This window comes from Lytechinus pictus, chromosome 7 (genome assembly GCF_037042905.1).
Source record: "Lytechinus pictus isolate F3 Inbred chromosome 7, Lp3.0, whole genome shotgun sequence".
Taxonomy (NCBI): Eukaryota; Metazoa; Echinodermata; class Echinoidea; order Temnopleuroida; family Toxopneustidae; genus Lytechinus; species Lytechinus pictus.
In genome coordinates this window covers 42,756,531-42,779,661 of record NC_087251.1, presented here as the reverse complement: position 1 = coordinate 42,779,661, position 23,131 = coordinate 42,756,531, and the positions used below count along the sequence as shown (strand labels likewise).

The following is a 23,131-nucleotide window of genomic DNA, read 5'->3' as shown; positions in this document are numbered from 1 at the left end:
GTTATTTTATATAATAGTAGTTATTTACAAATAAAATGTAAATTATATATAAATAATAGTTATCATTTAATAAATGATGATTATATAACAAATAATTGTTCTATATAATATTGGTACATTCGGCGCCTCATAATATGATGGTACCTGTGTCCATGCTCGGCCTGGAAAAGATCAAAATATTAAACCAACCAAAATTTCAATCTCCGCGAGACTGCCAGTGCCAGTGGTAAGAAAAAGAAAAAAAACTAAATGATTAATATTTTGCTTTCTATTTCTATCGTTTTGTCAATGGTTTTTGCTGCAGCTTGGGAAACCAGCTAAATTGAATAATGGCAAGTGACAAGCATCGGAAAGCGGATGTACCACAGCTTAATTCTACCTGTTAAGTATTTCCTGTACAATTTGATCGACAATATCACGTAACTGTGTTGATACCCGTCGAACGTGCGTGTATAAGACTTGCATACGCCTTTAATAGTAATGGCCTCATGATGTGTGGGGGAACCATGTATTATGCTGTTCCTGTTTTGTTTTTTTGTGTGACTTGTTTTGAGTTGTGTATGTCAATTGTCATTCATAATCATGGTACGTACACTTCCTAAACTTAAGTGTAGTCTAGTGTTGGGAAATTCTGGGGCCGATTGCACGAAAGGGTCTCCAAGGACCGTCATTCGTGTCGCCCATCAGGCATCAGATCTTTTATGATGTGCTGTATGCGGTATATTTCTGAAATGTAGGATAAACAAATAAAATTTGTTAGCTAGCATTTAAATCATATTGTATACAATTTCATGATATATCACATCATTTCATAAACAAAGATTTTGTTTACTTTAGTTTAACGGATGAATTAAATATGTTTGCAGGTAATTTATTCAAAATGCGTTTCACATGGCGCATCATAACAAAATGGGCGACACGGAAGACGGTCCTTGGAAAGACCCTTTCGCATATTATAGCAGGAGAAAATCATATAAAAATATGCTGCAAAATTAGAACAATGCATAAAAGTGGGAGACAAACAAAAATAATTAAAGAAAAAGAAGAGAAATAAAAGAAAATAAACAAATTAGAAAAAAGAAAAGAAACAAAACAACATGAAAGAAAAATTAATAAAACAGAATGAAAACTAAAATTGGGAAAAGGGGGAAGAGAAAGGGAAAAAATTAAGAAGCCATTACAAATATTTTAACAGCTGTGGCAAAAGTCTATTCTGACTGGAATACAATTAAAAGCCAAGCAAATAATTTTCACTTGCCTTTTGGGAATAGGACATTTCTATTTTTATATCCTTATTTATATATTTATTTATTTGAATTTATTTATTTATACAGGATAAAAACATGATCAGCACAGCTGTTTTACATCATGGTCCTGATACAACAGGTTACAAAATTGAATATAAAAAAATGATCAAATAGATTAAAAATAACAAATACAATTCAATTTAACAAAATGACTAGGGAATTCATGATATAAAGCTACAAAAAATAATATAGTAATCTAAAAGAATTACAAGTTAAAACAAAGTTAATAATTCTCTAAAAAAAATATGTAGAAATGAGACAAAATTAATATTCAGGAGGTAAGGTAACAATTGATAAAAGAATAAACATGACATTAGTTAAAAAAGGCAGCTTTATATACACATTTAAAAGATTACAGGGATTGGATATTTTGCGTTGATGTTGGCAAAGAGTTCCAGACTTTTATAGCAGCATATTTGGATGAGAGTTCAAAAATTTCCTTGTTGGGTTTTGGCAAGACTGCGTTTAATGAGTTGTAATTTCTATTATTGATACATGTACCATGTCTTTCAAAATACATTTCGATTTCATTACACAATCTAGAAGGTGCAAGCCCATAAATGCATTGATATGCTAATATACTAAAAAAATAGTCCCGTCTGTTTTCAAAAGGCTGCCACTTTAATTCCTTGAATAGATTGGTGCTACTTACAGAAAAATCGAATTGTTTGATAATAATACGGGGCAGAAGGTGTTGCATTGTCTGATCCTCCCCACACTTGCAAGCAGTGTCCCCATCTATGGTGTAGCCCCATTCCTGCATAAGGAATTAATCACAGAGGTGATTTATTTCAATCATGGATGAAATTTTTAAAAGTTAGATATCCTCCCTTTCACTCTTGTTTTTCTTGACACAGGTTGAAATTTGAAAATCAAGAATGATGTCTTGTCTCCGGAAGACCATCCCAGTGCATGGTCTACCCCACCACAGACTTTGCACTTTCAGTTTCCTCCGAAAGACATACTCGCTTCAGCGGATGCAACGGTTGGTGGTTCTTGCAAGTACTAGACCAAGATATCTCCTAAGTCTACATGCTGCCTCTCTTTGTACTACAAATAACAGTGTGTTCTCTCCAAGACTATCCAGTGACAAGGAGCTCCAACCGGACGGGTCCTGCTTGAAACATAAATCCTTGCCTTCAAGTGGAAGCAGACAACCTGCCAGGTATTTTTCAACTGGTACACAATGCTTGGATAAACCCTGGAAAGAAGGGATAAATAGCGAAAATGCGTCTGAAGGTAATCGTCCAAAGAGAGAAGGAGAATTACTGAAGCACACCAATCTTCTAAGAAGTCCCAAGCAGAGATTTGTTTTGACCCAGAGCTTAGCACGAACTGTCAGGGAATGCATCTGGCCTGGTGATACCCTGAGGGAAGAGACTGCTACTATTATCTCTGCTAATGAAGGTAGAATATGATTTCAATATTTGGGAGGTATACATCAGGGTTTCATACATTGTGGAATATGATTATTAATATCAGATACTGATTTGTAGGGTTCTTTACTATCACTTTTAAAGATGCATGTTCCCTTCTTCATGCATATGTATGAAGCTTAGGCCATGCATAGATAGTGCCCACTTGCACAGCGCTACTGTAGCTACAGTACAATCAGTCTACAGTAGAATCTACAGTACAGGTTCCCATAGACCCTGTTTTTCACACTGCCTGCCTGGTATATTTGTAGTTCCCAATACCCTGTATTTTACCCTTGTATTCGATTTCTTAGACCCCAATTTCAGGGTATTGTGAGGCACACCCCATCAAAATATAATCCGAGTGCCCCCACCTGGGATGATACTCCCTTTCACTCTTTTGTCTTTCTTGACACAGATATAAATTAGAAATTCAGAGCGATTTCTTGTCTCCGATAGACCAACTGTTAATTATTAGTATAATACAATTGATTTCACCGATCAATCTGCTATATTTTCCCATATATTTCATGTACATGTAGGTCCAGGATTCATGTCGAGAGAGTTGTTAGAGAATGGAGCATCCAAAGTGCTCAGCCTCTGCAGGCATCAACAGTTTTGTCCTACGCTAGAGGACATCAGGAGAGAAGCATCTGAGCGTTTCCAGTGGCGGCATGCCGATATCTACCAGATGCAGTACATGGGGGACAGGGACATCAGGCCTCCAGTAGCAAGAATAGAAGATGTCTTTCAAGACATTGATTCGGCTGCATGGGAGGAAGGTGGGTGGAATCAAGAAAGACAGATGCAGTGGGTGATTTCAAGCTCGGTGGTGTTAGCGTGAACAAGGGCGCTGTACCAAGCTCCAAAACCAAGCTGGGTTAAGAATGTATACCTTTATACATGAATAGAATTTTAAGTAACTATATATAAATTAAATTTAGGCTTTCATATTGTATTCTGTATTTTGTGCTTGCAGTCCTGACGAAGATCATTGATGATTGAAAGCTAGACAAATATCCAATTTATTTCCCTTATATATATATATATATATATATATATATATATATATTAGTGCTGCAAGTCAGGCGCCATGTTCGGGTTCGGTTCGGTTCGGCAAGGTTCGGCAGAAATTTGCCGAACATTGGTTCGGTTCGGGGTTCGGTAATGATAGACTGATAAAGCTATAGTTCATTCGTAGCGTACCGGTAGACAATTTGTACTTGATTGACTGCATGTGCTCGTGTGTACCTCTGTCACATCAAACCATTTTATCTCTATCTTGTTGACATGAAACTATGAAAGTTATAGCGCTCAACGAATCAACTGTTATCTCGAATTTGATTATCTGATGACAGATTTATTGGGTAACTCACAGTTCTAAAATGGCGACTCTTCCTAGTCGTCCATACCTGGACCACACTTTGGATACTTGCCAAATTAACTACGCTCGCACTCGTACTCGTACCAGCTAGGCCAGCGCATGCAGTCCCCTTGTAGCGGGATTCTGAGCTCATGAATATCTATATATACAGTCCGGCCAAACGTGATTGGCCGAGGCGGCCAGCGCCAGTGCACTGAACTGTAGGCATAGTAGGGCCAGGGGCGTGTCGAAGAAAGCGTGCTTATGTAATGCGCCTTTCGCTAATTGGCTCGATGGGTGAACTAAACCACCAATCGCATGTCGCTGATTGTCGCATCGGTACATACAGCCACGTGCTTTGTCTGCTCGCGAAACTCAGCTCACTGATTGAAGAGCAATTCCCGAGATTTCTATGATTTCATTGGTCAGATTTCATTCGACCATGAACATACAGACCAAGTGGGATGCAAAGTTTTACGACTGTAATGGGACAGGGGGAGTAGAGTGATCATCGAATTGTTTATGGTTAATTTGAGAAGTTGATAAGAAAGGAAAAAAAAGTAAAGATTGGGGGTCATTTTCCCCCAAGAGATGAATGTTTCCGCATGGCTTTATCTTCATTTAACTTGTCAACGAGGGGAAGGGGATCTTGCTATATGCTATACCGTAATCATTCATGAGTGTTTGATTTTTATTTTCATCTTGAACCTTGAAGGAATAATCCCTTAAGCAGCTCTTCCAAGCTAAACTGGGATGGGATGTGCTGTGACAGAAGGTGATGGTGCAGACAATTTTGTTGGAATTCTATTTACAATAAAATTGGTGAAGTGCAAGTAAAAATCATGCTCCTAGTGCTTACAGCATCCTGGAACCTACAGGAGGCTTTAACCCTCTGATGACAGGAAGGGCAGCCCCCCGGAAGACAGCAACTGATGGGGCAGTAACTGCTTTAGCTGGTAGATGGTTCCAGATACGAATGGTACGGGGATAATATGAAAATTTGTATGCATCAATCGTTGCTTGTGGTACAGAGAGTTTTAGCATATGATCTCTTCTACTGATGTATGGAGCCTGGGTTATGAAGTGTGGAAGCTGGATATTCACAAACTGGTGGTATATCTGATAGAGCATGGTGCTTTGTGCAAGGATACGACGTGTGTGCAGCTGGTCCCATCCCAAATTTGAGACAAGTCCTGAGGCTGATGTAGATTTTCTATAGTCGCGGGTCACAAAGCGAGCAGCTGTTTTCTGTACCCTTTCCAGGCTTGCAGCCGTAGTAGTGGTGTGGGGATTCCAGGCTTCAGCACCATACTCAAGCTGCGGTCGAACCAAGGCCATATACGCATTTGATTTGGCCTTTTCAGAACAAGGTGAGAGAGTTCTTCTCAGCAACCCAAGGGTTTTGCTGGCCTTGTTCGCAATAAGTTGACAGTGCGTATTCCATCGGAGGTCTTTGGAGATGGTGACTCCGAGGTATTTGTATTGGTCGACCTTTGCTATTACCTCATTGGAAAGCCTGTAGTTGTGTTGTATGGGAGCTCGCTTCCTAGTAATGGTAAGGGAAGCACACTTCTTGACATTAAAAGCCATAAGCCACTTTGCTGACCAATCTGATAGGGTTTGAAGATCTTGCTGCAGGATGAGACATCATGTGCTGTGTTGATATCTCGGTATATCACACTGTCGTCTGCAAAGAGGCGCATCTTGGACTGGATATTTGCAGTGATGTCGTTGATGTAAAGCAAGAAAAGGGCAGGGCCGATCACTGATCCTTGAGGCACCCCAGATGTCACTGGCATCCAAGATGACCGTGATCCCTGAACAACAACTGCTTGTTGTCGGTTGGTGAGTAGTGACATGATCCAGTTTTGAGTGTCTCCTTTGATGCCATAGTATGCTAGCTTTGTTTGCAGATGGCAGTGAGGTACTCGGTCAAAGGCTTTCTTGAAATCAAGAAATATGACATCCGTCTGGCCTCTGCGTTGTAGGGTGTGTGCCCAGTCATGAGTGGCTGAGATGAGTTGGGTAGTTGTAGACAACTTCTGCCTAAACCCATGTTGTTCATCTACTAGGATGTTGTTTGCAGCTACATGCTTTGAGATGTGACTAAGTACTAAGTGTTCCATTAACTTACTGCAGATGCAAGTCAGGGAAATCGGCCTGTAATTTCCTGGGTCGCATTTATCACCCGACTTGTGAATGGGGGTCACCAAGGCAGACTTCCATTCTGTTGGAACAGTACCTGTATTGTAGCTCTGTTGGAACAGGAACCCAAGAGCCGGCGAGATTTCAATGGCTACAAGTTTAAGTAGCTTAGGAGGAATCTCATCCGGTCCACAGGCTTTGGACGGGTTGAGACCTGACAGTTGTTTAGCCACACCAGTGCGATGAACATGCAAATGTCCAATGTCAGGATAGTGCATAGAACCTTCCACAGATGTGTGACAAGCCTGTTGGTTTGTGAAGACAGAGTGAAAGTAAGCATTTAGGCACTCCGCTTTGTCTTTGCTAGTCATGTGGATACCCCTGTCAGATTTCAGAGATGGAATGCTGATGTTTTCAGACCTGCAGCATTTGACGTAGGACCAGAACATCTTAGGATTTTCTTGTAGGCTGTCTCCTATGATGTTGTTCACATAGTTGTGGTGTGCCTGGTGAACAAGCTTAGCAACCATATTTCGGTGCTGTCTGTAGGCCTTCCATCTTAACGTACTAGGGCCCCTACGGGCTTTCTTGAAGAGCCTGTCCCGTTTCCTCATTTTCCTTTTCAGGTCAGTGGTTATCCATGGAAGGTGTCTTCGGGACTTGCTGAACTTGGATGGTATCATATCTTCCATGCATTTCTTGAGGAAGACAGCTATCTTCTTCCAGTTCCCATCAACAGATTCAAGCTCTGGATTTGAAAGGAGGAAATCTGAAGAGAACTTTGCAACAGCATCTTTGATGTCTTCCTCATCTGCTCTGTGGTATTGGTAAATCTTCCTGGAAGGGGTGCGGCCTGTCTTAGGGTTACCCGAGAAGACAAAAGATACAACATTGTGGTCAGATATGCCTGGAAGTACTTGTACATCTGTAATAAGGCTTGGGTTAGATGTCAGGAGAAGATCCAGGGTGTTACCCGATGCAGGGCGGGTTACATCCATAACAAGTTGTACCAGTGAAAATTCCAAAAGGGTGTCGAGCAGGAGCTGGTGGATGCTTGCACGGCTCATACTGCTCAATATGCAGGATTCCCAATCAATATCCGGAAGGTTGAAGTCTCCTCCAATGATGATATTAGGATGACTTCTCCTGTGTTTGGAAACCACCTTAGATATAGAGAGTTGGAGTTCCTCAAGATCCCACCTTCCATTTGTTGGAGGACGATAGAAACTTGCGATGAAAAGAGGCTTTGCATTTGTGAACTGCAAATTACACCAAATGATTTCACTTTGAGAGTCAAATTCAGGGCAGCTGGATAATATGAGAGACTCATGGACTGCTATGAAAACACCACCCCCATGTTCATTTCGATCCTTTCTAAATACTGTGTAGTTACATGGGAATACACTATATGTAGAAGTTGCTTCATCAAGCTTGGATTCGCAGCCAAGAATTACATCTGGTTTGTGATGATTGATTGTGGCTTGGAACTGAGTGTACTTGGCAGGGCTTTTGAGGCCGTTGCAGTTGATTATCATACCCTTCAGGATCTTTCTGCGGTTTTTAGAGGGTGAAAAGTTAAGCCGAGGTGGAAGCCTCGGCGCATGACCTGAGGTTGGAGTAGATGTCTGCAGATGGTATGAAGCATCACTAGATGTGTCACTAGTACTCAATAACTCAAAACGATTACTTGTGAAGAGATCGGATTTGCTGATCGTAGCTGTTAATTCTACATTAACACTTTCACATTTATTTTTGTTGTTAATAATAAAAAAGATAACTTCACCTCATCTCATTTCTATATTATTTGTTTTGCGTCTCTCCTTTCCATCTCTAACAGTCACTCACTTTATTTCCCACTTTCACTGGATCTCTCGTTTTCAAAACTCTTTACTTCTCTCTAAAATCATGAAAACTAGACAGTAGCGAGCCGACACCTCAATAATAATGTCAAATCACCTCAATCAGATCTTTATTCTCCGCCGCAACAATACACGAGTTACGATCTTAATCACATCGTATCGTAATTCGTAATATTAATGGTACTTCATCTTTCACTTTCAGTTTATTGAGCTCGTTCATTCAAAATACTTTGAAGATTTTCAAACAAGAATCTTGTTCGCCACCTAAAAACAACAATATTTTAGATAATTAGATTTAACCAATGAACACTCATACAGTTTTGGTTTTCTTTACCATGCTTCGGCGATTCGGCCACAGAGCGAGAGATGATGAAAGCCAGTAAAATGATTATAGCGCAAGCTCGCGCAACATCATTCATTGGATCTCCTTTCTTAATCAGGGCCGTAAAAACCACAATGTCAACATGAAAATGAAAACAAAATCTAGTAACCGCAAAATAAGCGCATACTTCCAACATACAATTGCAAAGAAGATTAAATAGAGAATGCGCAAATATAATGATTAGAAAGGGTGTAAACTTATAAATTGATTAGCTGAAAGCCGTTTTTTTTTTTTTTGGCCGAACTTCCGAACCAAGTCTTAGTGTTCGGTTCGGTTCTGTTCGGTTCAGAAGTGCCATGTTCGGCGAACTACCGTTCGGTTCGGCGGTTCGGCTACAGCACTAATATATATATATATATATATATATATATATATATATATATATATATAAATATATATGAAGGTCATGGTTTCTTTTTGCTTTAGAAGCCTTGTCATATCTCCAAGCTAGGTTTATTCCCCAAATACTGAGTTGCAGAGAAATGTTGCTCTTTGATTTAAGACATCCAGAGATCTATAGGGTCTCTTACCTACGGTTGTCGGTGGGGTCTGGGGTCCGTCCGGGAGTGTGTCGTTGTTGGGGGTTCTTTTCGGTCGGCTGGGGGTGCGGTGTTGGTCTTGTGGAGGCGGTGGTCGGGGTGGGCTGTTGGACGTGGTACTTTGCGGACCGGGCTTGCCTTAGCGCTCTGGTCTCCGTACCTGGCGCATCGGGGCCGTTTACCGCGGAGGAATGTATTGCCCCCTGGTTTAGATTATTGCACAGTGCATTGTACGTATGGCTTGGTCCACCATACTTGATCATTACCACTTTTTATATATACTTTATGTAAATCTATTTGTATGCATGCACATTACTTATTGATTTACCAATTCATATATGTTATTTATTATTTATTACAAAGTATAGGAAGTTACAATGTCATAAATACCCCCTCTCTCTCTCTCACTTCCTTGCTCTCCTACCTCAGCCGCGCAGCTTTTAACTTTTTTACTACAGTATTACATAGGTGTTTTTATTGCTATATAATGGATGATTTATTGTCTCTATGTCTCCATCTAAGCATCCTCACATCAGGGTGCCCTTCATATTGACTTATGTTTGAGTGGATGTACGGTGTACTGTCTGAGCGTATGATTGACACATTTGTAGAGGAGTGTACATGGGGGGGGGGGGGGTCGTGTGTAGAATGTGAGGAAATGTGCGTGGTTCTTTTGAACACTGGGTAGTTGTTGTATGGTGATTGCGGTCGCGACAGAAGGGTACTCTGGTGTGGGGGTTGCTGGGTGGAGGTAGAGTGCCAGTCGTACGTCCTCGGCACCTGTTTGCCTGTTTCGGTCAGAGAGCATTAGATAATCTATCGTTCTCTGGTAGGACGGGTACACAGGTGTTGAGATGTGTGACTGGTACTGTGCAAGTAGGTTGCACAATTGCATTGTCCTATTTCTCTCTAACTTCTCTTCTTTTATTATCTTCTATTTTTTCTCATCTATCCTCTATGATCTCATTCTCCCCCTTACCTTCTCTCTCTTTTCTTCTCGTACAATTGTGCAATACATATTTTTAAAGTTATGATTGTTTGTTTAATGTATTATTTATGTCATTGTTTATCGTATTCATGTTTGTAACTATGCCCGAAAGTGAATTTTGTGTATTTTTATACATGACAATAAATTATCTTGAATCTTGAATCTTAGCAATTTTAGTTTTTAAAAAATGGGGGGGGGGGGAATGGAGGGAAAATATGTGTCCCCACCACTGACCTTTCCTCTTTTTTGTTGGTAGATATTGGATTGAAGGTGGTTGGAGCATTGCCCCAAGATGGAGAGAGGAAGCATGCCTATGTCCTGGCCAGTCTAATCTTGGAGAGACTGTCTATGTTCAGCTATGGCCGCGTGCAACTCAACCTCTTTATGAGCAAGAATTGTTACAATGTGAGTTGATATCATCAGACAGTTAAAGGTCAAGTCCACCCCAGAAAAATGTTGATTTGAATCAATAGAGAAAAATCAAACAAGCATAACACTGAAAGATTCATCAAAATTGGATGTAAAATGAGAAAGTGATGAAGTTTTGCTTATTTTTCTTCAAACAGTTATATGCACAACTCAGTGACATGCCAATGGGCGAGTCGATGATGTCCCTCACTCACTATGTCTTTTGTTTTTTATTGTTTTGAATCATACAATATTTCAATATTTACAGATTTGACAATAAGGACCAACTTGACTGAACCATAAAATGTTAAAACAATGGTAATACCTCATGTTCAGGGAGAAATGAAACTTGTTTTAAAATGACAACGAGGAGAAAATTAGACTATTTCATATTTCACATAATAAGATACAAAATAAATAGTGAGTGGGTGACGTCATCAGTCCCCTTGTGCATATAACTGTTTTTGTGAAATTAAGCGAAACTTTAAAATGTTGTAACTTTACACCCGATTTTGATGAAATTTTCAGTGTTATGCTTTTGGGATTTTTCTCTTTTTATTCAAATCAAGTTTTTGTTGGGGTGGACTTGTCTTTAAAGTCAATGACACCAGAGTGTAACATCAGAGCTATAACTTGTCTAGTTCTCATTTTAGTTTTCATTACATTAAGGCCCGGTCCCACAGCACTTGCGAATGCAAAGCGGATGTAAAACGGAAAAAATCTTTCCATCCGTTGGAATACGCTATGCATCCGTTGTGTACCCATTGCATACATGTTTCATACACTCTATCATTCAAGCATCCATCCACTGTGATTTCATCTGCAAAAAAGTTTGAGCTGCACGAAACTTTCAGAACGGATGAACTTTCCGCCGTGTACGATGTAAATATGCGACATGTACGAACAACAAACGTTCCATGTCCGTTTTCATCCGTTAAACGTCCGCTGTACCCTCTCTGCATCCTCGCAACTCAGATCCACTGAAGCTGAACAACAGAAAGAGGGAGGAAAGATAAGGTACATGGAACGTCTATACATCGCTAGTAACACAGAAATAGAAATGATGTAAGTGTATGCATCGTGTAAATAAAGTATTCTAAACCCCGGGTAACCCCTTCAGAGCTGTCATCCGTTTCCATCCGTGAGGTTTCCGATGAACAAACGTTTAACATCCGCGCTACATACTACCCACGTCCGTTATTTTCTGTTATGGTTTAGCAAATTTCTGGAGTGGATGAATACGGATGGAAATTTTGCTTGTCCGCTGTGTCCTTTATGAATACGTTTTGTATCCGTCGGCTAGTAGGACCAGGCCTTAAAGAAAAAAGATCGCATTGCATTGAAAAGTGTCAGTATCTAGCACCTTGGGAAAAAAAATGGCTTGAATTTTTTGAAATGCATGATAGGATAGTGATTCAGTTAATACAGCAATTTTAAGATCATAAAACAAAATTATGAATGAAAATAGAGGTGTTGTGGCTCAGAGGTTAAGTCTCTGGACTTTGAACCACAAGGTCTGGGTTCAAATCCCACTGCAGCACGCCTTTGGCAAGGTTTTTTTATGCATTTGCCACTCTTCACCGAGGTGTAGGAAATGGGTACCCAGTAGGCAGTCAGACGGCAGGTCCCAAGAAAGTGGCTTCTTTCATCCAAGTGATATTCATGACTTGAGATGTTTTGCATATTTAATGAGCTTGATGCGGACCAAAACACCTCTTTCATTTGGTCATTGCTGCTCTACTTGTGCATCGAATTTCATGAATTTGGTATCATTTTAAAGAAGAAGAATCATTCTTTCAGGTCATGTGTTTGAATTTATTCAAAGATTTTGTAATATAGGTTAAAATTTTGATCTAAAATATGCTACAAAATAATTATTTTCACCTGACAAAAGCTGCTATTTTCACACTTTATTTTTGTTTGAGCCCAAATGATTTTTAGATCATGATAAAGCTGAATATGTATGCTTTAAAATGATATAGATCTGTAGCAAAATCAAGCCATGCCGCATCCTGGATTCATTTCCAACTGGATATGGTGTGTGTACACTGGATATAAAATTAAATATCGCCATTTATGTTTTCTTGTCAACATGGTGACATAATGCATTTCACCGCATTGATATGTACACTTTTTATATCTCAATTACCGTATCTGGTTATGTTGGCATACAACATCGTATGTTGATTTCGCGAGATAACATACGTGTATTTCCCCATGTTGACTTTATCATTATACATCGACTTGGCAAGATAAGTTATCTCGCCATTTTGACAACTCAATGGCACTTTAAAGCTTCCCTATAAACACAGCTTGTCTTTGCCTTATTTTCTCTCCACTCACTGTGGAACCTCTTGTCAATAATTAGAGAACATTGGATGGCCTTGAGTGGGATGCGAAGAAATATTGTACGCGTTGAAGAACAATATTAGATAAGTCGAAGACGAATCCAATATTGTTCTTCAGCGAGGAACAATATTTCTATGCATCCCACAAAAATTGCTCATCCAATATTCTTATTAATATTTAGATACCCCCACAAAGCTAAACATACAGTAATGAAGCAAAAAAAAATGTTTTTAGTAACCATCATTTATGACAATCCTGTAAATCATGAGCATGGTGCCCGAGTATTGTCATTAAAAAAAAAGAAATCTACGTAATAAAGTAAAGATGCGCTAGCGTATAGTGCAAGCATTTGAATTATTGACGCTCCTTTACCACACCTCCTGGCAACTAATACGCAATGCAATTTCATTGTGACATAACTATAGCTTCATGCGCACAAACATCTAGTAACCAATGATAATCTCGTGGGTGGGGCGAAATATTCATTTCGTCCAATATTTTCAATATTGGATGGTTTTCATAGGCATGCACGTTAAAAATCATTTTTGATATTTTGTCTCTCTGAAACAACCTCGTAAGACTTCAAAAAATATCTGCGCCTCTAAAACCCTACATCTAAATAATGATTCTTTATATCTACAGACAATGATTCATCCTCCTGGGAACATGAAAAACTACCGTGCACTTTCAGCCCTCTACCAAGTATCATCAGATATTCAACTCCTTCATACTGTAAGTGCTGTGTTGACTTTCTTAACATTCAGTTCATATTTAAACATAGAGGGCACGCCATTATGCAGAATCGTTGACTTTGGTATTATTTTACAAATGCTTGATAGATTACGGGAGTGGAAATGCAATAGATGTTAAGTTACACACTCTCAAATCTCAAATTTCCCCTCCTAATACAAACTGTATCTCTATCCAAAACATGATATACGGTTTTAAAGGAATGTATTTTTTCTCTTTGCAGCAGTGCCTCATTTAATCATAATACACAATATACCAAGAGAAGAGTGAAATGTAGCAAATAATATTTTGATTTTTTTTTTTTCTAGACAAATATATTTTCCATTTTTAAAGAAAATATGTGTATCTTAATATTAAAGTCATGATCTACAGTTTGATCTTGTTTATCCAGCCTTGGTTCATCTTTAAAACTCTGTAAACCGTGTCTTGCGGCCAACCTTCTATCTCAAAAAATATTCCAGAATATAGCCACAAATATTTGTAATTTTCTGTTATATTTGAATTCATTTCACCTTTTACAAAAAATTTCAATGATTGCAAATCATGCACACCCCCTCCCCCCAAAGAAATATCAATATTTCTGCAATAACAGTTCCATCAGCCCAAAAATTTCCATTAAAATTGTGACTCTCCAAATTACAATAGTGTCTGCCGTTTCACTGATACAGATGGGCAGTGGTGAACAAAAATTCACATGCAATTTGCTCTTCTCCAATCGCTCTTCATAAAAAAATCTTGTAATCATTGATAATGAATTCATAAAAAAAAAAATTGATGGATATCAGCGTAGGTGTTTAGAAGGTATGTATTCAGCATGCACTTGTCCGGATGCCCCATCACAAGTTGATGCTCTGTTTGCTAATTTACATGCAAGCTTGTGCATTATAGCTACTGGTAACCTCCACTATTTTCCAGATGTTTGTTTTATTGATAATCATTGTTATAATGATTGATAATGAATTCATAATGAATCGGAGAAGACTTAGACATTATTGAAATATTACAAATAAAATTTCCTCTGTTCAATAGAAAGACCCATGTATATGTTTGAAAAATATTTCAAAAGGTTTTCTTGTCTCTGTCTCTGTCTCTCTCTCTCACATATTTTCATCTTCTCTTAACAGGAACCTATTGTGTCTTTCAAGCTACCACCTAAAACCCGTCCAAAGTCAGTCGTAAGTAATAACTAAGATCTATTATGATGAGAGATTTTCACCCAATCAAAGTAAATTTTTGATGTAACATCCATAAATTTATAATGCAATAAACACATTTCTGTCTGCATAGCTCAATGGGCTTAATTTCAAGACTAGCTATAATATAACACTGTCAATGATAGGCCACACACTGTATTGCTCAGTGCCCCCTCCCCCCCCCCCATTAACTTATGTGGCTCTGACCCTTTTAAAGAGAAATGCCAGTAGTTGCAGTAAACACTGATTTCATGAGAAAGTCTGTAAAACCAGGCTTAATTGTCAGTACATCATCGAGGATCTAGATCTGGTACAGTTACATAAACTGAACTTTGTGAAATCTTGAAATCTACGCTGAAAAATGTTCAGACTGAACTTCCCCAACACAGATAAGCGCACGTGGGACTGTGTATAATTATTGCTTAGAGCGTCGGGCCCGACGCTCTACCCGAATCCTGTGCTTATTTGCTGATTTCTCAGCAATTACACAATTTCTTCCAGAATCCTTTGGCACATGCGTTTTATTTATACAAACAGACACTTTGGTGGTCATTTCATTGGATTCTGTACGAACTCATTTTGATATCGTTACCAAAACTAGCATTTTCCTTTAAACTTGAAAAGCCAGAATATTGGCTTCACTGTGAAGGCACCTATACGTGAAAAGCCGGAATACCGGCTTCAAATCATGTGATCGAAAAGCAAGGGTTTTAGATATCAGGTGACCTTTAAAAATTACGTCATTTTAGAGATACTCAGTCAATAACTAGTCCTGTAGCTCGGATTGTTTACGCGACTGGATCCTGCCGAGTTGACATTGCCCGGCCTGGAACATTATGGGTCAGGTTTCACTTTGCATCCCTCGAACCCGGTAAATAAACCCGGATGGTTTGATAAGATTTGAGGTGTCATCAGTCACCGCAATAAAAGTTGTGAAACTGTTTTTAACGAATCCATCAACCTGGTGTGATGGTCGAGGGGACAGGTCAAAGGCCAAGCATCCCTACCTTATTTTCATTTTTTCCCCATGATGATTTTGATTAATGTGTATGATCGGACCTCACGAGTCATGGCCTTGTGTGCGAGAGATCGAAACGATGCATGTTAAGCTTGTTAAGTTTGTGTAATATTGTGTGTGCACACACAGTACAGCGCTGCCATGTGATATCATGTGACTGGTCATGTGATTAGCTGAGAGTAATGGTTTCATTGGGTGAGAATGTCCAAATTGTTGACAGGTAAAGGCCAGTCGGTCATTTAGGCATGGTCATAAATCAAGAAGTTTTCCTTTGATATGACTGCATGTGATGACATGTACAACATTTTTTTTGGTAAAATAATCTGTTCAGTGTATTGAGTTATCTTTCATATTATCATTTTTTCTGCTAACCATAAAGCCCTCCCCCCCCCAAAAAAAAAAAAACCTGTAGTGTTGGCATATTCCACAAAGTCGGTGATCCAAAAATAATAGCACAGCTGGGTGTAAAACATTTTAATTTGGCCATTTTGGGGCCCAATTAAAGGAGACATTGAAGAAAAAAAAAATTTACGAGCCGGGTTGGACCGAGTTGAAGGAAACGAGCTACAGCACTATGATAACTTCAGTTTATTATTTCATCGACGATTCATTTATAAGTTTTTAGCATACAAAATGGCCAAAATATCCTACCCTACCTAGGAGGCTCGTCGATAATACACGGCGAGTCGTATACGGACTATGCGTAAGCAATTGTTTAATTTTCTTCTGTCAAATTAGTGAATTTGATATTATCGTTAGTACGGAATGCTCAATAACATCAGCCGGGCCAGGTCGGTTACCAGCGGAGTAAGGTGCTGCTGGCATGTATTCGTTCATTTGGCCGATATGTGCAAATAATTCAGGGTGAGGGTCACAACCGCCCCAATTAATTCAGGGTTGAAAGGGTTAAAGAGAAATTCCAGTAGTTGCAATAAACACTGATTTCATGAGAAAGTCTGTAAAACCAGGCTTAATTGTCAGTATATCATCGAGGATCTAGATCTGGTACAGTTACATAAACTAAACTTTGTGAAATCTTGAAATCTATGCTGAAAAATGTTCAGACTGAACTTCCCCAACACAGATAAGCGCACGTGGGACAGTGTATAATTATTGCTTTGAGCGTCGGGCCCGACGCTCTACCCGAATCCTGTGCTTATTTGCTGATTTCTCAGCAATTACACAATTTCTTCCAGAATCCTTTGGCACATGCGTTTTATTTATACAAACAGACACTTTGGTGGTCATTTCATTGGATTCTGTACGAACTCATTTTGATATCGTTACCAAAACTAGCATTTACCTTTAAGGGGAGAATGAAGTTCTTTTATTGATCAAGCATAGCAGAGCGAGACTGTAGGTGCCCCTTTTTAGACAGCGGCGTTGATGTCGTCAATATTGAAATCTTAACCAAGTTTAACTTTTTGAAATGTCTTCATAACTTGAAAAGTTTATGGACCTATTTCATAAAACTTGGACATATTCAAGTATCACTGATCATCTAGCAAGATTTTTGGGTCACATGACCAAGGTGAACGGTCCTTTATGGTCAGTGAACTTTGACATGTAGGGGGTATCAACATTGAAAGTTTAAACCAAGGTTCAGTTTTTGAAATGTCATCAGAATATTAGAAAGTATTTGGAACTATATAATCAGGGTTCCCAGCCCATGAGGGAAATCAGGGAAATTTATTTTTTCCAGTCAGGCAAAAATCAGGGAATTCGATTTTAAAAAAATACCTCAAATCGGGGGAAAATACTTCAAATGAGGGAAAAATCAGGGAATTTTGATCAGCCCAAAAGTCAAAAGCATGGTAGTCAGACTCTGTTATATTTTGTTGCTTATCAAAACAACATCCATTGAATGAGTGGTTATGGTGGTACTAATTAGTTTTACTAATTATTAATTTATTAATTTTTTTATACTGAAAATACATGTAATTCACTGCAACAACTTAGAAAACATGTGAAACTGGGAATGGGTTTAAATAATGATCAGGGAATTTTTAATCTTCATCAGGGAAAAATCAGGGAATTTTGTTTTCTGGAAAAGCTGGGAACCCTGATAATGAAACTTGGACACAAGGTTAATCAAGTATCAGGGATCATCTGGCATGAGTTATGGGTTACATGATAAAGGTCAAGGGTCAATGAATGTTGACCATGTTGTGGTACTAACATTGAAATCTTTACCGAGGATAAGTCTATGAAAAGTGAAAATAAGTTCATCTATTTTATGAAACTTGGACATAAAGTTAATAAAGTATCACTGATCTCTTGCATGGGTTTCAGGTTGTATGATCGAGGTCAAAGGTCATTTGAGGTCATCAAACTCCCTATCAAGTATTTTTTCAACTGAATGGTGTTTTTGTGAACAATTATTCATCTCAGTTTTCAAGTCAGCACTGCTTCTATCTTGAATCAAATAATGCAGGCGAGACTGCTTGTGCTAGAGGCCTTCCACTTGATATTTTTTATCCTTGACATCATAATCATTTTAGGGCACACACATAATCTAGTAATGACTTGGAATGCTTTGTCTCATTTGATACCATATTTTGGTCGGAGGATTTACCAAAACTAAAGATAGGCTGACTGAGCAGAGAGGAGTAATGATGTGTGTTTCTCTGTGACAGGGTGTTGTGATGGAGGTCCAGGGTTGGTATCCCACCGCAGAACTCGCGTCCTATGGCAAGGTGTTAGTATCTATATTTGCCACTCTCTATCCAGGTGTAATAAGTGGGTACCCGGTAGAAAGAAATTCCTTGGATGCTCGAGAGTCAAGGCAGCCCAGCTAAGGCTGTGGTAAGAGAGTACCAAAGTGATGATGTTACAAAAAACTTTTTTTTCTTTTGCATTTCAGCATATTTGATACCATATTTTGGTAGAGCATGATGAAAAACTCCCGACTACCAAAATTTGGTGGGAATCGGTCCATGGGGGCCTTTATTAGATATTACCTCATGAATACATAATTAGCCCCATTGAAGTCAATGTATTATTGGCCTGGCTCTAAATGTTAGGAATCAGGCCAGTAATACATTGACTTTAGTGGGGCTAATTATGTATTCATGAGGTAATATCTTGGGGCCCCATGGACCTATTCCCACTAAATTTGGATGGGGGGGGGGGGGGTTATCAAGCTCTACCAAAATATAATATCAACGCTGACATGCAAAAAGGAAAAATTGATGACGTCATACTTCGGTACTCTGTAATAAATTTATCCATATTAAGGAGGGCCTGCTGGGAGAACAGTTTTCGGAAGCGAAGTGGCTACCCTGGGTAAATACGGCATTATAATTGTTGTTTACAGGCTGCTGAGGCTGTAGAGAAGAAGTTTGAGGATCTGTGTCTGGTTCAGATCACACCAAGGAGAGATCTCTTCAACAGGCATCAGATGGAGCAATGGCAGGCATTCATCTTCGTCTTCTTCGTCAGGCAGGCCCTAGCAAGACGCAAGGAGAAGCTGGAGAAAATCATTGAGTACGCTTCTTTCTCATTCTCTTAAAGGTCCCCTGACATGCAAATTCATGTTATCTTCAATTTATGTGTACAAGTTCTACTTCACTAAATCATTACCTCCTTCAGTTTAGATGTGCCTAATATCATTTCATTATTTTTATTTCGTTCTTCTTGCATTTATCTGCAGTATACTAAGCCCCGCCCAATTAAAATCCACTATATCTTATTTTCCCTCTTGTGATGTCACAGGAGGCAGTCTCTACTTCACTAAATCATTATCTCCTTGAGTTTAGATGTGCATCATATCATTTCATTATTTTTATTTCGTTTTTCTTGCATTTATCTGCAGTATACTAAGCCCCGCCCAATTAAAATCCACTATATCTTATTTTCCCTCTTGTGATGTCACAGGAGGCAGTCTCTACTTCACTAAATCATTACCTCCTTGAGTTTAGATGTGCATCATATTTTATTATTTTTATTTCTTTTTTCTTGCATTTATCTGCAGTATACTGGGCCCCGCCAAATTAAAATCCACTCTATCATTTTTTGCCTCTTGTGATGTCACAGGAGGCAGTAATAAGCAAAACAATACACAATGCTCTGCAACTTGCCATAACTATGTGTCATTGCGAACAATCGCAAGTGTTCAAACAACACTAGAGCCTGCATAGCAACCATTCAAGCTGTCATTTAGATAGTGCTTGTGCGTGCCTTTTCTTTTATGACCGGGAAATTGAATTATCAATTGCAACTTTGATGTCAAAGAGAAGTGATAAGATATTCATGATCTTATTCACACACCATCACTGCTATGTTAAACCTTGTATCTTATTTTTTTAATTGTATTTTAGAAGTATGGCAATGATGGCAACCTCTTATTGTCTGAAAACAGTCTCCTAATTCCTTTAGAGAATTCCTCCTAGGCAAAAGAAGGTTCCTACTTGTGTAAAAACTCTAAGATCAAGCTTTTTCTGTGCTGTTCTGGAGAATTTCAAATTTTGAGATCCAAGGTTTTAAATGAGAATAAAGCCCTAAGAACAAGTTAGCCTGTGTGAAAGCAGGAAAATTGAAGAAACAAATCAATGAAAGTTTGAGAAAGATATAGGCCTAACAAATAATAAGAAAGTTCATTTGAATTTTGACATCAGTATTGATTGGCAGTGCGACCAACATGTGTTATGTCAGTTGGACAACTACCCAGTTACTTTACTACGGAGTTTGCTTAAATTGCCACTTTATCAAGTACATCAATAGATTAAGTGCTTTTTTCATGGGAGGACATAAAAATATCAAAATACAGAGAGTTGATACCGTCATTGGAATGAGCAAAATTTAGATATTTTGGGGGTATGTTTTCACTGTAAAAGGGAAGAGTTGTACTCTTGTGACATCACAAATCTTGGTCGCATTGCCAATGTGAGGATCTCCATAGCATAGTGATTGTGACATTCAAATGCTCATAACTTATTGTTCTCAAACTTTCATCTTATTCTTATATTTTCCTGTTTTCGCACAAGCTGACTTGATGCAAGGTTTTTATTGTCCTTTAACACCTCAGCAGAGATACATTTCTCTAAAAGAATCGATTGTTCTGTTCTTGCAGAGCCTGGGCCCCCGGTAGTTCCGATGTGATTGCTGAGTTCGGGTACGGCAGGAAGACGCTGACTGGGGATGTCAGCGGCGATGATTTCCTGGCCATCTTCTGTCGCATCTGTAAGCTGGATAACTTCAACGGAGCATGGATGGGAGAGGAGGTCATGGGTTGGGCGTCTGGGAGACACCAGGACATGAACACGTTAGAACTGAGTCAGGCTCTAGGATCCGTCCATCTCACATGATGTATGGGGAGCACTTGTTATAAGCTACTGCAAATCCTTGCATCCGACTGGCTCACAGCTAATTTGTCTTTACAAAGCACTAACAGGATGCTTCATGACACATGGTCATAGGTTGGGCATCTGGAAGACTTCGGGATGTCGTTAGAATTGAGTCAGGCTCTACGATCTGTCCATCTCACATGATATATGGGGAGCACTTGTTATAAGCTACTGCAAATCCTTGCATTTGTCTCTAAACAGCACTGACAAGATGCTTCATGACACATGGTCATGGGTTGGGCATCTGGAAGACATCGGGATATCGTTAGAACTGAGTCGGGCTCCAGGATCCGTCCATCTCACATGATATATGGGGAGCATTTCATTAGACAAATAGTGATTTGCACTAATTGTTATAATCTACTGAAATGCTGGCATCTGATTGGCTCAGAGCCCATTTGTCAGTGGAAATTACTGACAAGATGCGTCATGAAACGCACCTGTGGTATGAGGGACGTCACCTGGATCTGCAGGGAAGCACAAGATGAATACTGTTTGATGCTAAGTTTGGAAATGATCTTGCCCGGAGAGGGACGATGAGAACATAGGCTTTTGTGATCTTGGCAGCTAAGTACCAGTCAAGTTGGCTTGGGCATGGCTAACATTGCTATTTATATGACAAATAATCCTTGCCTGCAAACTAGTCATGAAAAACAGGTAGAACCAACCTTAGAGGTTTGTTTGATACTCATCACCGATGGGTAAAAATGTAACTTGACATGTACTTTGTCACTTAATTCTAACTAAGCCTTAGGGTAAAATGGCAAGTGATAATATATCACCAGTCTCTTGAAATGTGTCCGATCTTCCAGTATGTGGTGCTGTGTGGATGATAATTCAGAATAGTGTCTTTATTCGAAGTGGAAAGATAAGATAAATCATTCTGTTAATTTTTTTTCCATGATCATTTGATTTTGAGGGAGGGGGATGTTTCCTTGGACTATCCTTGATGCTGGACATCATTATAGATATATATAACTTTAGCATGCTAATTCTGAGCTGTGTCCAAGATCCTCCTCTTCTTGGGGACATATTTTCTTTCAAGGAGAGTTGATGATAATTTAGTGATATCAAAATAATGATAATGAAAAGAACCAGAAATATGTTTTGACTTTGGGCAGTTCAGGGTCCCATAACACAAAGGTTAGCGTTTAATTTTACGCTTGATTTTCACAATTTGATTGTACATTGTAGTCAATGAAATCAATCGTAGAAAAATGTTCTACGATCATTGCTAAGCTTTGTGTTACCCTGGTGTATTATAATGAGGAGTACTAGTGAAGAATAGAGGAATAAATTTCAGAAAGGGTTCATAATAGTTTAATTCTTCAAAGTTACCTGAAAGTTCACTGATATATCCATTCAAATATGTAAGATTGATAGTTGATTAAAAAACATACCTACAAAATTTATGTAGAACTCTAAAGCTAACTCAAATATATTTTTTAGGGGGGGGGGAGTAAGTATGGAAATAATTTTTTTATATAGAACACACCACTCAATGAAGTTTTGCATTGGAGAAACAGATAATATGGGTTTTCATTCTGATTGTTCGTGTTCATCATCGGACTGTTCTAATTATCTGTAATCTAAACCCTGTGAAGGTTGGACTTTTTGGAATTGTTCTGTGGATTTTAGGTCAAAGAATGAATCTAGATATTGACAAGGAGAAAATAAAGGGGAAACACTAAAGCCTGGTATGTTTAATGTAAGTTGAGAAATACATATTCACTGCAATAATTGGATGTTTACTTGTGTGCTATAAAGACAGAATTCCATTCTGTTACAAACTGATGTTATTACATGTATTCCACTCTTTACATCTATTTTATAATACCATTCTTCTTTTATGGATGTGTAATATAATATTAGATTTCATAATTCATCGTGTATAACAATTCTGTCTGCTTGGTACATGTAGTGGAGGAAGTATACACTATGTTTCAAATATCTATTTTCAAAATTTCATATTTACAATGAATGAATATCAAAATTTATAGATGTATTCCATCATATGCAATTTATAATTTCATCATTAAAAGCCCCATGTGGTATTATTAAAACCTGAAA

General features: G+C 38.7%; 1 protein-coding gene across 1 annotated transcript; it reads left to right on the top strand.

Moving 5' to 3' along the window:
* Positions 1-114: 114 nt before the first annotated feature.
* LOC129264385 (dimethyladenosine transferase 2, mitochondrial-like) lies at positions 115-23,131 on the top strand. Its single transcript, XM_064102744.1, has 8 exons — positions 115-226; positions 2,165-2,714; positions 3,265-3,504; positions 10,255-10,403; positions 13,398-13,487; positions 14,630-14,680; positions 19,033-19,202; positions 20,788-23,131. The coding sequence occupies exons 2-8, from the start codon at positions 2,186-2,188 to the stop codon at positions 21,020-21,022; spliced, it is 1,464 nt and encodes a 487-aa protein (XP_063958814.1). The 5' UTR covers positions 115-226; positions 2,165-2,185; the 3' UTR covers positions 21,023-23,131.

Coding starts and splice junctions, on each gene's coding strand:
- LOC129264385 (XM_064102744.1), top strand. CDS start 2,186: ATGATGTCTTGTCTCCGGAAGACCATCCCAGTGCATGGTCTACCCCAC. Junction 10,404..13,397: donor TGAGCAAGAATTGTTACAAT/GTGAGTTGATAT, acceptor TTATATCTACAG/ACAATGATTCATCCTCCTGG. Junction 19,203..20,787: donor AAGCTGGAGAAAATCATTGA/GTACGCTTCTTT, acceptor CTGTTCTTGCAG/AGCCTGGGCCCCCGGTAGTT.